Below are 12319 nucleotides of genomic sequence, written 5' to 3' on the forward strand. Positions count from 1 at the left end.
GACACGTCTAGTCAGAATGTGGCCGCAAGTATGTGATTTGTATGTGATTTGTATGTGATTTGCACACAAATCACATACTTGCGGCCACATTCTGACTAGACGTGTCCGGCTTCACTCAATACACTTGCATTAAGTCTAGTAGGCATGTGACCGAATGTGTGCAAATCACATACAAATCACATACTTGCGGCCACATTCCGACTAGACGTGTCCGGCTTCACTCAATACACTTGCATTAAGTCTAGTAGGCATGTGACTGAATGTGTGCAAATCACATACAAATCATATACTTGCGGCCACATTCCGACTAGACGTGTCCGGCTTCACTCAATACACTTGCATTAAGTCTAGTAGGCATGTGACCGAATGTGTGCAAATCACATACAAATCACATACTTGCGGCCACATTCTGACTAGATGTGTCCGGCTTCACTCAATACACTTGCATTAGGTCTAGTAGGCATGTGACCGAATGTGTGCAAATCACATACAAATCACATACTTGCGGCCACATTCTGACTGGACGTATCCGGCTTCACTCAATACACTTGCATTAAGTCTAGTAGGCATGTGACCAAATGTGTGCAAATCACATACAAATCACATACTTGTGGCCACATTCTGACTAGACGTGTCCGGCTTCACTCAATACACTTGCATTAAGTCTAGTAGGCATGTGACCGAATGTGTGCAAATCACATACAAATCACATACTTGCGGCCACATTCTGACTAGACGTGTCCGGCTTCACTCAATACACTTGCATTAAGTCTAGTTGGCATGTGACCGCCTGTGTGCACATCACATACTTGCGGCCAGGCAGCCGCCGCTCCTTACACCAGCATCAGAGACTTCTCACAGTGGACAGTTTGTCTGCAAGTGACTGCAGATTTGTAGACTAAGGCCGGACAGCCCCTTTATATGGCAGATCGTGAAAAAAATTTTTTTAGGGGTTTTCCAACTTTCAAAAATGTGGTCTGCAAAAATACAAACACAGATAGCAGTCACCCTTCCTGTGTTCAGTGCAGGCTCTCTGCTGCTGCACCAGTGTCGTCACATGAATGCTGCTGCCAATCACTGAGCTTGTGCCGTCTGCGTCAGCAGAGGAGCTGACCTCAGTGATTGGCTGCAGCAGTGATGAGCGGAGCAGCGGTGGGGAGCTGGCACTGGATCTGGGGAGCCTGACTACTATCTGAATTTGAATTTTTTTTTATTAATATTGTTGTGGATTTTTTTTTTAAAGAGGACTTTAAGAATTTACCACTTTAATATTGGTTCTTATATGGGCTCCCCCAGAATCCAGGTACCGGAGGCATCACTTATCACGGACCCCCTCATACATATGTCCTTGCATATAAGATATTATCATTGAGGATTAATGAGGTTCGACAACTGATTATGAAGTTGAGCCCATAAATACTTTTTGGTAGCCAGTAGCCCCTTCCCTTCAGCTCGACCTGCATAAATGTGGAAAAGCTGCAGTACCAGACATGGCCTGTGTGTAAGAGTGGCGCCGTGTCAGGGGTGTCGCACACCCTGTTTAATCCTAGAAGAACCCTTTATTGTAATGCATATTTGTCCAGGATCAGGACTTATCTCATGTATTGTTCCTTTGTTTTATGACGCAGCTGTACAGATACATGATTACCTTTCTTTTACTTTGTGGCAGTCTCCTGTGTGTTTTACCAGTCAGGCTTCATATTCCTTTTGCAGAGCACAGCGCGGTGCAGCGAGAGGTTGTTGAGTGGCGCTCAGCTATGAGGCTCAGTAGCCAGACCTGCACTGGGGGGTAATTGAGAGGAGAAGTTCTGAATGACGAAAATTATGATTTGCTTGAGAATATAAGTAAATATAGATATTTTTGACATTTTACAAAAAAATAAAGGAACTTGGGGGAAGCACTATATAGTGACATTTCCTGTTTTCTGTAGATCACTTGTCAGCTTTGCTGTATAGACTAGGACATGAGAAGCAGAGACATTTCATTACTCTAAGAGGGAGGAGAGATTTAAAGAAGCACTCCTCCTCCTTGTCCTCTTCCTCCTCGTCATCCTCCTACTTGTCCTCCTCTTCCTCCTCCTCCTCCTCCCATCAAATGTTTTATCCTTTTAATATATTGCAGTCATCATATTATATAGCACTGTGTGTACTTACAATTGCTCATTCTGCCTTTCTACCCAGCAAATTTTTGTCTTTTCTCTGCTCTGTGTAGAAACAGGAAGTCTCTTGTCCCTGCATTTATCGTCCCCCTCTTCATCTCCTAACCCAGATGCTCCCTCCTGCCCCTCTCTATGTAGCTTCTTGCATTTTCAGGGATGGGGGTCTACTTTGTGACATTCATCACTGTTATGGCTGGCAATCAGGCAACACAGCGTGCAGTAATCAGCGCACATACAGAGATCTGGCAATAACCAAAAACAATAGGACGAGCTCTGAGACGTGGAATCTCTGTAGACTGCAGTACCTGATCTATCCTCACACAACTATAAGCAGCAGTGGATTGCGCCTAACAACTACCTATGCAACTCGGCACTGCCTGAGGAGCTGACTAGCCTGAAGATAGAAATACAAGCCTGACTTACCTCAGAGAAATACCCCAAAGGAATAGGCAGCCCCCCACATATAATGACTGTTAGCAAGATGAAAAGACAAACGTAGGAATGAAATAGATTCAGCAAAGTGAGGCCCGATATTCTAGACAGAGCGAGGATAGCAAAGAGAACTATGCAGTCTACAAAAAACCCTAAAACGAAAACCACGCAAAGGGGCAAAAAGACCCACCGTGCCGAACTAACAGCACGGCGGTGCACCCCTCTGCTTCTCAGAGCTTCCAGCAAAAGACAATAGCAAGCTGGACAGAAAAAAAACAGAAAACAAACTAGAAGCACTTATCTAGCAGAGCAGCAGGCCCAAGGGAAGATGCAGTAGCTCAGATCCAACACTGGAACATTGACAAGGAGCAAGGAAGACAGACTCAGGTGGAGCTAAATAGCAAGGCAGCCAACGAGCTCACCAAAACACCTGAGGGAGGAAGCCCAGAGACTGCAATACCACTTGTGACCACAGAAGTGAACTCAGCCACAGAATTCACAACACATCACCTCATCTGAGTCCAGCATAATATAGGGACAGAGACCCTGATTCCAGCGATGTATCACTTCATTTACTGGGTGCCTCATTTGTGGTACAATCATTTTTTTTTTCTTCTGCAGATCTGGCGGTTCTCAGAATGCTGAGCCATGTATAACCCCGCCGACACCACTGATTGGGAGCTCTCTGCATACACTGTGCATAGGCAGAAAGCTGCCAAATGGTGGTGCGAGCTTTATTGGACCAGGAGGCACGAGACTCAAAGTCCTATAGTGATAATCTCCTGTTGATAAAACATTGATTTTATTGAAAGAACAGCATAGCCCAGTAAGTGACACATTGCTGGAATCAAAGTCTCTGTCCCAACATTATTCTGCTCTCAGTTTACAGAGAAAAAACTGGCGCCATTTTCCGATACCCGTAGCGTCTCCATTTTTCACGATATGGGGCTGAGTGAAGGCTTATTTTTTGTGCGCTGAGCTGATGTTTTTAATGATACCATTTTGGTACAGATACGTTCTTTTGATCACCCGTTATTGCATTTCAATACAATATTGTGGCGACCAAAAAACGTAATTCTGGCATTTTTAATTTTTTTCTCATTACGCCTTTTTAGCGATCGGGTTAATTCTTTTTTTATATTGATAGATCAGGTGATTCTGAAAGCGGCGATACCAAATATGTAAATTTTTTTAACTGTTTTATTTTGAATGGGGAAAAAGGGGGGTGATTTGAACTTTTATTTTTTTATTTTTTTAAAAAGCATTTTTTTACTTCTTGCATGGTTCAATAGTCTCCATGGCAGACTAAAAGCTGTAATTGTCTGATCGGCTCTGCTACATACAGGCGATGATCAGATCGCCTGAGTGTAGCAGAAATGCTCACTTGCTATGAGCGCCGATCACGGGGTGGCGCTCATAGCAATCTGGCTATGACAACCATAGAGATCCGCTTCAGACTTCTGGTTGTCATGCCGACCCATTGATGACCCTCGATCATATGACGGGGTCACCGATGGGTGGGATTAGCAGCTGCCTTTAACTAGTTAACAGCAGCGGGTGGATCGCGATTCCACCCGCGGCTGTTGTCAGCTGTAGGTGATGGTGCACTTGGAATTTTTTTTCCTATTTTCCAGTGCATTAAGTGGCAGAATAAATACTGTCATTCAAAAGTACAACTGCGAAAAAAAAGCCCTCATCCGGCTATATGGCTGGAAAAATATAAAAGTTATGGCTCTTGGAAGAAGGGGAGGAAAAAACGAAAAATGGAAAATCGCCCATCCCTTATTAAAGTTGCCAACTGTTAGATCGGTAATCGCCGGAACGGGAGACCTGTGTTGCCACAAGTAGCCCACTCTGGTGATTGATGGGGGTCCTAGCAGTGGGACCACCACAGATCTACCAGCACCTATGCAGTAGATAAGTGATAATGTTCTTAGACCGCAATGCCCTGTGCAAAAGACATCCGGTCGTGCCACAAAGCCGTCCCATCCTGGAAATCAGTGGTGTCTTAGGCTTCTATATATTGATGACATAACAGGAGAAAATTTTGGCAAAATTTTCTCTTTCTATTTCTTGCTGGTATTTGCTGTTATAATTTGATTCATTTTACCATTCTTCGTTTTGAAGGTTTTCTTAATTTTAGTTAAAATGAAACATTCACTTAGCAAGCGGGTGGTTTGGGACTTGCCAGTAAGGACGTTTTGTGACAGTCACGAAATAAACCACACGTCTATGTGGTCATCATGTGCTGACATTTACAGCAGGCAGGCGACTACAGTTCCTGCATCGGCTCATCTAGCATCTACACTTATCTGATTTGTTGTATGTCCTTATACAAGTGCTACACTACGCCGGCCTCAGTAATATTCACGCTGCACCGGTAACTTGTACCAGGACTTGTGAATGTTGAAACTGAATAAAGGGATCATTCTCATCTTCTCAGGTGGACAGTGTCGGATAGAGCTCGTAATTTCGAGCAAATTTGCAATTTACTGCTTATTAAAATTTGCAACCGTTCTTGAGATATTAAGAGTTTTCTTTTGCTTACGGCTTTTGTTGCTTTGGAGACCGACCACCGCTTTTAGACGGCAGAACTTGTACAGTGCTTACAAGCTCGTTTCTATTGAGTGGTCGGTTTCCTGGGCAACGAGTTTAAAATAGAAGTGTTAATATCTCAAGAACGGCTGCAAATTTTAACAAGCAGTAAATTGCTAAAGTGCTTGTTTTTAAAAGATCTTTCCGACAATATCCATCTCGTATGAAAATGTGAATAAGCTTTTAATTCTGTTTATTTTATTTTGTCACCTATTACGATATTAATGGTTCTATTCACATCTAAATGTACACAAATAAATTAAATGAGATAGTATAACAAGTACAGGTAGGATTTACAGTGAATATCCAATTTTTAACCTTAAATCATTTATGGAGCCATCATTTTGTGCTGATGAATCTCTTTACGTATCTTTATAGCAGTTAGATTTATTTTTTCTGATACAAAGCTCCAAACCCCCTGCTTAAATATAGTAATAAATAATGAAATTCTGGCAGCGTTTATCCACCACTAGAGGGAGCCTACTGGTATACATAGAAGTCATCAAACAGCATACAGTGAGCTCTGAAGCTCCCTCTAGTGGTGTCCGCAGGCAACAAGAATTATGATATATTGGGAACATGGCTTCTTCAGACCGCATGGCAGAGGGCAGAAGGAGTTGAGCTGATTAATACATCATATTATGCAACTGTTAGTATAAAAAGTTTCCATAAACCCTGATAAAAATCAGTAACATGGCTGCTTTTAGCTAGAATTCTAGGATGCAGTTGGGTAAGGATGTCTGAGCAGTGATGGTATTGACACTTTGCAGAAGAACATTCTCTGCAGTAATCTGATAAGCTGCTTTCAGGGTGGAAGTTCCCTGTCTGGTATTGGCCACAAGCTACAAACAAGCAGCGGAGGTGTTTGACCTGCAGATTCCTAGCATTTTTTATTTATTTAGTAACATGGTTTACGAGCACCTGAGCTATTGGAAAAATATTTAAATCTTTCATTTTGACTACAAGGGGAATCCACTACATCTATAGGAAGGTTTAATCACAATCATAGATGCAGATTCTTTAATGTAAGAGCAGTGAGAATATGGATTTTTTACTGTAAGAGCAGTGAGACTATGGATTCTTTACGGTAAGAGCAGTGAGACTATGGATTCTTTACTGTAAGAGCAGTGAGAATATGGATTTTTTATTGTAAGAGCAGTGAGACTATGGATTCTTTACTGTAAGAGCAGTGAGACTATGGATCATTTACTGTAAGAGCAGTGAGGCTATGGACTCTTTACTGTAAGAGCAGTGAGACTATGGATTCTTTACTGTAAGAGCAGTGAGAATATGGATTTTTTATTGTAAGAGCAGTGAGACTATGGATTCTTTACTGTAAGAGCAGTGAGACTATGGATCATTTACTGTAAGAGCAGTGAGGCTATGGACTCTTTACTGCAAGAGCAGTGAGACTATGGATTCTTTACTGTAAGAGAAGTGACACTATGGATTCTTTACTGTAAGAGCAGTGAGACTATGGATTCTTTACTGCAGGAGCAGTGAGACTATAGATTATTTACTGTGAGAGCAGTGAGACTATGGATTCTTTACGGTAAGAGCAGTGAGACTATGGATTCTTTACTGTAAGAGCAGTGAGGCTATGGATTCTTTACTGTAAGAGCAGTGAGAATATGGATTTTTTATTGTAAGAGCAGTGCGACTATGGATTCTTTACTGTAAGAGCAGTGAGACTATGGATCATTTACTGTAAGAGCAGTGAGGCTATGGACTCTTTACTGTAAGAGCAGTGAGACTATGGATTCTTTACTGTAAGAGCAGTGAGAATATGGATTTTTTTATTGTAAGAGCAGTGAGACTATGGATTCTTTACTGTAAGAGCAGTGAGACTATGGATCATTTACTGTAAGAGCAGTGAGGCTATGGACTCTTTACTGTAAGAGCAGTGAGACTATGGATTCTTTACTGTAAGAGAAGTGACACTATGGATTCTTTACTGTAAGAGCAGTGAGACTATGGATTATTTACTGCAGGAGCAGTGAGACTATAGATTATTTACTGTGAGAGCAGTGAGACTGGATTCTTTACTCCAGGAGCAGTGAGGCTATGGATTTTTTACTGTAAGAGTAGTGAGACAAATTACTGTAAGAGCAGTGAGACTATGGATTCTTTACTCTAAGAGCAGTGAGACTATTGATTATTTACTGTAAAAGCAGTGAGACTATGGATTCTTTACTGTAAAAGCAGTGAGACTATGGATTTTTTACTGTAAGAGTAGTGAGACTATAGATTCTTTACTGTATGAGCAGTGAGACTATGGATTCTTTACTGTAAGAGCAGTGTGACTATGGATTCTTTACTGTAAGAGCAGTGAGACTATGGATTATTTACTGTAAGAGTAGTGAGACAAATTACTTTAAGAGCAGTGAGACTATGGATTCTTTACTCTAAGAGCAGTGAGACTATTGATTATTTACTGTAAAAGCAGTGAGACTATGGATTCTTTACTGTAAAAGCAGTGAGACTATGGATTTTTTACTGTAAGAGTAGTGAGACTATAGATTCTTTACTGTATGAGCAGTGAGACTATGGATTCTTTACTGTAAGAGCAGTGAGACTATGGATTCTTTACTGTAAGAGCAGTGAGACTATGGATTATTTACTGTAAGAGCAGTGAGACAATGTCTGCCTCATGGGGTTTTTGCCTTCGTCTTCATTAGCATCTTAGGCTATAGGTTGAATGCGATGGACTTAAGTTTACCATCAACCTTAATGGGGTCGTCCGGTCAAAACCGATAAGTCTGCGGTCACTCTGTGTGACTGCAGACTTATGAATCCCCCAGTGTACGCACTGTGCGCTGTGAGGATTCGGCGGTTTCTGAGCCGAGATTGGAGGGTATGTATAATATATACATACAACTGGGAAGTGGGTGCGGCCTCGTTTTCCATACACTTGTCTGAGCTTGTAATACCAGACACAGCCATTGACAAGAGAGGTGCTGTTTCTGGAACAAAATCCCTTTGTTGTTATGGTTGATTCCTTTGTCCTTTTAACTGTTACCAACTCAGTTTCATTCTTATCTTATTAAGGGCCCCTCAGATATGTCATCATACATAAAGGATGCGTGTACTACTTCAAGACGAGCACCTCGGCCACCTCCCAGGGAGCTTTTTCACTGAATGGATACAACAGGTTAGTAGTTATAATGTTCTATTAAGGGGTTATAACCAGAATCAAAAGCTATGAATAGGGGATAACTGATGACCAGGAACCCCAGAGATCTCGAAAACGAGGATCTGGATTCAGAAACTTGCCCGAAGGAGCCTGTATAATGAATGGAGCAGAAGTTGATCATGCTCGACTCCACTGCAATCAAGACGATGCTCTGCAGAACCCAGGGGATGTTACCTAGTAGAGGATGACTACATTCTGGGAATATCACTTTTAATGATTTATTGTCCTGTTTTAGCTATAAAAATGATGATAGTCAAAAATCATAGGTTTATAAAAAAATAATAATAATGTGGTTTGTGTCACAGTTTCCAAGACCCGTAATATATATATGGAGCTGTGTGAAGGTTTTTTATTTTTCCGTTGAGGTCCAGATGATGTTGTCATTGCTATTTACTGTATTGTTTCTTTGTATGCAGCTCTATGTGTCTCCATAGGAACAGACTACAAACAAACCCAATGTAGTGACATTCCGTAGTCATCTATTACTTTCCTCTTTTTACAACTCTACGGACAGCAAGATAGGAAGGAGATGGAAGGATACGACTAGTCAAGGTTTTTTTGGAGTTTGTTTTCATGGAGACTTTTAGGCTTTTCATGGAAATTTTTAGGCTTTTCAGGGAGATTTTTAGGCTTTTCATGGAGACTTTTAGGCTTTTCAGGGAGACTTTTAGGCTTTTCAGGGAGACTTTTAGGCTCTTCAGGGAGACTTTTAGGCTTTTCATGGTGACTTTTAGGTTTTTCATGGAGACTTTTAGGCTTTTCAGGGAGACTTTTAGGCTTTTCAGGGAGACTTTTAGGCTTTTTAGGGAGACTTTTAGGCTTTTCATGGTGACTTTTAGGTTTTTTACGGAGACTTTTAGTGTTTTCATAGATTTATCATTTCTTGTTATATTCGTTCACTTGAACATCATGGCTGGGCATGGGTTGTGAGGTCTAACAAGGGCTCTTAACTTTTTGTCTTCAACAGGGTAATGCGGGCAGCAGAAGAAACAACATCTAATAATGTGTTTCCCTTCAAGATGGCCCATATCAGCAAGAAGCATCGCACGTGGTACTTTTCTGCAGCGTCTGAGGAGGAGCGGAAGGTACGGGGGTTAGAAGTACAGCCAGCACCAATATTTAGAAATTAAAAGTTTACATTCACCCTTGCCTAAATGATTGCGTCAGATGTTCTGAGTTGGAGATCTCTGAAAGACGCAGTAGACATTATAGGGATACCTCCTTGTTTGGCAAACTAGAGGACATCCAAACCAACATTGTCTCCTGACTTTATCTATATGAATTTTTGTTTTTGTTTTTCCTCCTCTTCTTCCGAGAGCTATGACGCTTTTTATTTTTATGTCAGTGAACCCATATGAGGGCTTATCTTTTTTTTTTCGCTGGACATATCGTAATTTTAAATACCACCATCAATCTTAACATAAAATGTTCTGAAAATCAGGGGAAAAAATCCAACTGTGATGAAATGGTGAAAGAAAAGTACAAATCTGCCATTGTTTTGGAGGCTTTGTTTTTACAGCGTTCATTGTATGGTAACAATGTCCTGTCAGCGTTATTCTCCTGGTCAGTACAATTCCGGAGATACCACACTTGCACAGTTTGTTATTTAAGTGGGGAAAAAAACAATTGAAAATTGTAAAAAAATAAGTGATTTTCGCTATTTTCCGAGACCCGTAATGTACCGTATTTATTTTTCCAAAGATGGAGCTTTGTGAAGGCTTGGGGTTTTTTTTACATGGAAAGCTGACATTTCTATTGATACCATCTAAAAGTCTATATGGCGTTTTGATACTTTATTTTTTGGGAGGCGTAGGGACTGAAAAAATGCACTGGCATTTAGTTTTTTTTTATCTTTACAGCATTTATTATACAGGTTGAGTAATTTTATAATTTGATATACAGGAAATTTACCGACGCGGTGATACCACATATGTTTATTCTTTTTTTTTTTATCTTCATTTCTTCATTTTTAAGGGAAGGGAAAGTGGGTGATTTCAATTTTAAGATTTTTAGATTTTTTTTAAATATTTTTGAAAACCCCTTTTTTATTATTTACTCTACTTTTTAGTCCCCTTGGGGGACTTGAACCTCCCATTATCCACACAACCTGCAGTCGTACATTATATACTGTAATAAAATACTGTACATATACGGTATACTGTAATACCTGGTTTCTGAGTTTCATAGAAGAACCAAGGTGGCAACAAAGGCTGTGGAGTCGGTAAGCCAAACCTCCGACTCCTCAATTTCCATGACACCGACTCCAACTCCACCAAAATAGGCTCCGACTCCACAGCCCTGGTGGCAAGGATGGGGATGTTTAGCTGGCCCACATCTGCCTTTTTAATCCATTGATACTCTGCGATCGCATTGTAAGGAGGGGCTATTGTCAGTGACTGATAGCAGCATCTAAATGGTTAACAGCCAGAGCTCAGCCCTGGTGGCGGTTTTTAGACACAGATGCCGTCTGTGTAGCCGTCATATACCACGTGTGAAGGGAACTGAATTATACATTTACTATGTAGCCATATGCACTACATATAGTACAGGTATACCCAAAGAGCTTATGCTAAAGGGGTTGTTCAATCTAGGGGCTCAAGTCTGAAGTTACTTTACGTAACTGAAGACTTGCGATTCTTCACAGCGCGCACAGAGCACGCCGTCAGGATTCTCAGGTCCTGGCGCCAAGAGCGGGCGGTCATGTAACCACAAGTATTGCGATTTGCATTCTTTCGGTCACATTCCAACTAGACGTTTCTGTCTTCTCTCAGTTCGCATGTATTGAGTGAGGCCGTGCACTTCTAGTCGGCATGTGACCGCATGTATGCGAATCGCTTATTTGTGGTCAACGTGACGGCACCGAAGAATCATGGCATGTCTGTCACAGAAAGCAACTGCAGATTTGTACCGCTAGAATGGACATCCTCTTTAATATGACTTATGGAAAATGCTGTAGAGAAAGGTTTTGACTCAGATCTATTGGATCCAAATTTCTCTTTTAGAAATGGATGATGTCCCTGAGGAAAGAAATTGACCGCTACCATGAGAAGAAGGAGACGATCACAGACCTAAGGTATTACTACTTCACCTTTCCACCTCTTAGTCTCAGTAAGATAATGGTTTCTTTAATTAATACTGTATAGAAAAAGGAGGAGTAGATACAGTAAATATCCAAAGTTCTCAGAGGTTTTTTTTAAAGTGATCCTGACAGTATAACCTTAGTACAAAGCCTATTTGAGGATATAGCCCCTATAAAAAAAAAAATCAGTGTTGTAATCTCTTTTTCTAAGGACACGGTCAGTATTCAGTCAGTATTTTACATCAGTTATTTGTAAGCCAAAACCCGGAGTGGAACAATCAGAGGAAAAGTATAATAGATATTCGTCACCACTTCCGTATTTATCACCCACTACTGGTTTTGGCTACAAATACTGATGTAAAATTTGGCTGTCGAACAGCCACGGGGACTCGGACATATTATTCGAGCATATTGAAGTCACTCGGTCAGCACATGAGCATGCTCAGATAACACCTTATCCAACCACATGTGCTCACCACTAATGTTTACGGTAAATAAGGTAACATTACTGATTTTTGTATTTGTTTCCTTCCCAGTGATAGTGGTTCGGAAACAGACAGTTTCTATGGATCCATTGAGCGTCCTGTGGATATAAAATACACGCACAATCCCGCGGACGGTAATATTTCATCTGAACTTTATACATTTCATATTATAGGACATCTTTATAAAGAGCACTATTTTTTTTCCAGCAGAAGTTCTGATTTCTTCTGCTCTGAAATACCTACATATACAATATATATGAAATTCCCTGTCTCTGTCCATTTACAGATAGCTACCAAGATGAAGATGATGATGATGAAGAGTACGTGCAACCAGATATAGTGGACGGTAAGTTATTAGCTGGAACCTGTTTAGTGC

The 12319-nt window shown here is 40.9% G+C and overlaps 1 protein-coding gene across 5 annotated transcripts in view; it reads left to right on the forward strand.

Moving 5' to 3' along the window:
* Window positions 1–12319, forward strand: part of SH3BP2 (SH3 domain binding protein 2) — a 114317-nt gene that overhangs the window by 75871 nt on the left and 26127 nt on the right. For all 5 annotated transcript variants that reach the window (XM_069744869.1, XM_069744868.1, XM_069744870.1 and 2 more), the window contains 5 exons: window positions 8235–8337; window positions 9347–9464; window positions 11382–11452; window positions 11995–12077; window positions 12230–12289. In XM_069744869.1, coding sequence (XP_069600970.1) covers window positions 8235–8337; window positions 9347–9464; window positions 11382–11452; window positions 11995–12077; window positions 12230–12289 — 435 coding nt within the window. The remainder of the gene's footprint in view (window positions 1–8234; window positions 8338–9346; window positions 9465–11381; window positions 11453–11994; window positions 12078–12229; window positions 12290–12319) is intronic.

This window comes from Ranitomeya imitator, chromosome 1, assembly GCF_032444005.1.
Source record: "Ranitomeya imitator isolate aRanImi1 chromosome 1, aRanImi1.pri, whole genome shotgun sequence".
Classification (NCBI taxonomy): domain Eukaryota; kingdom Metazoa; phylum Chordata; class Amphibia; order Anura; family Dendrobatidae; genus Ranitomeya; species Ranitomeya imitator.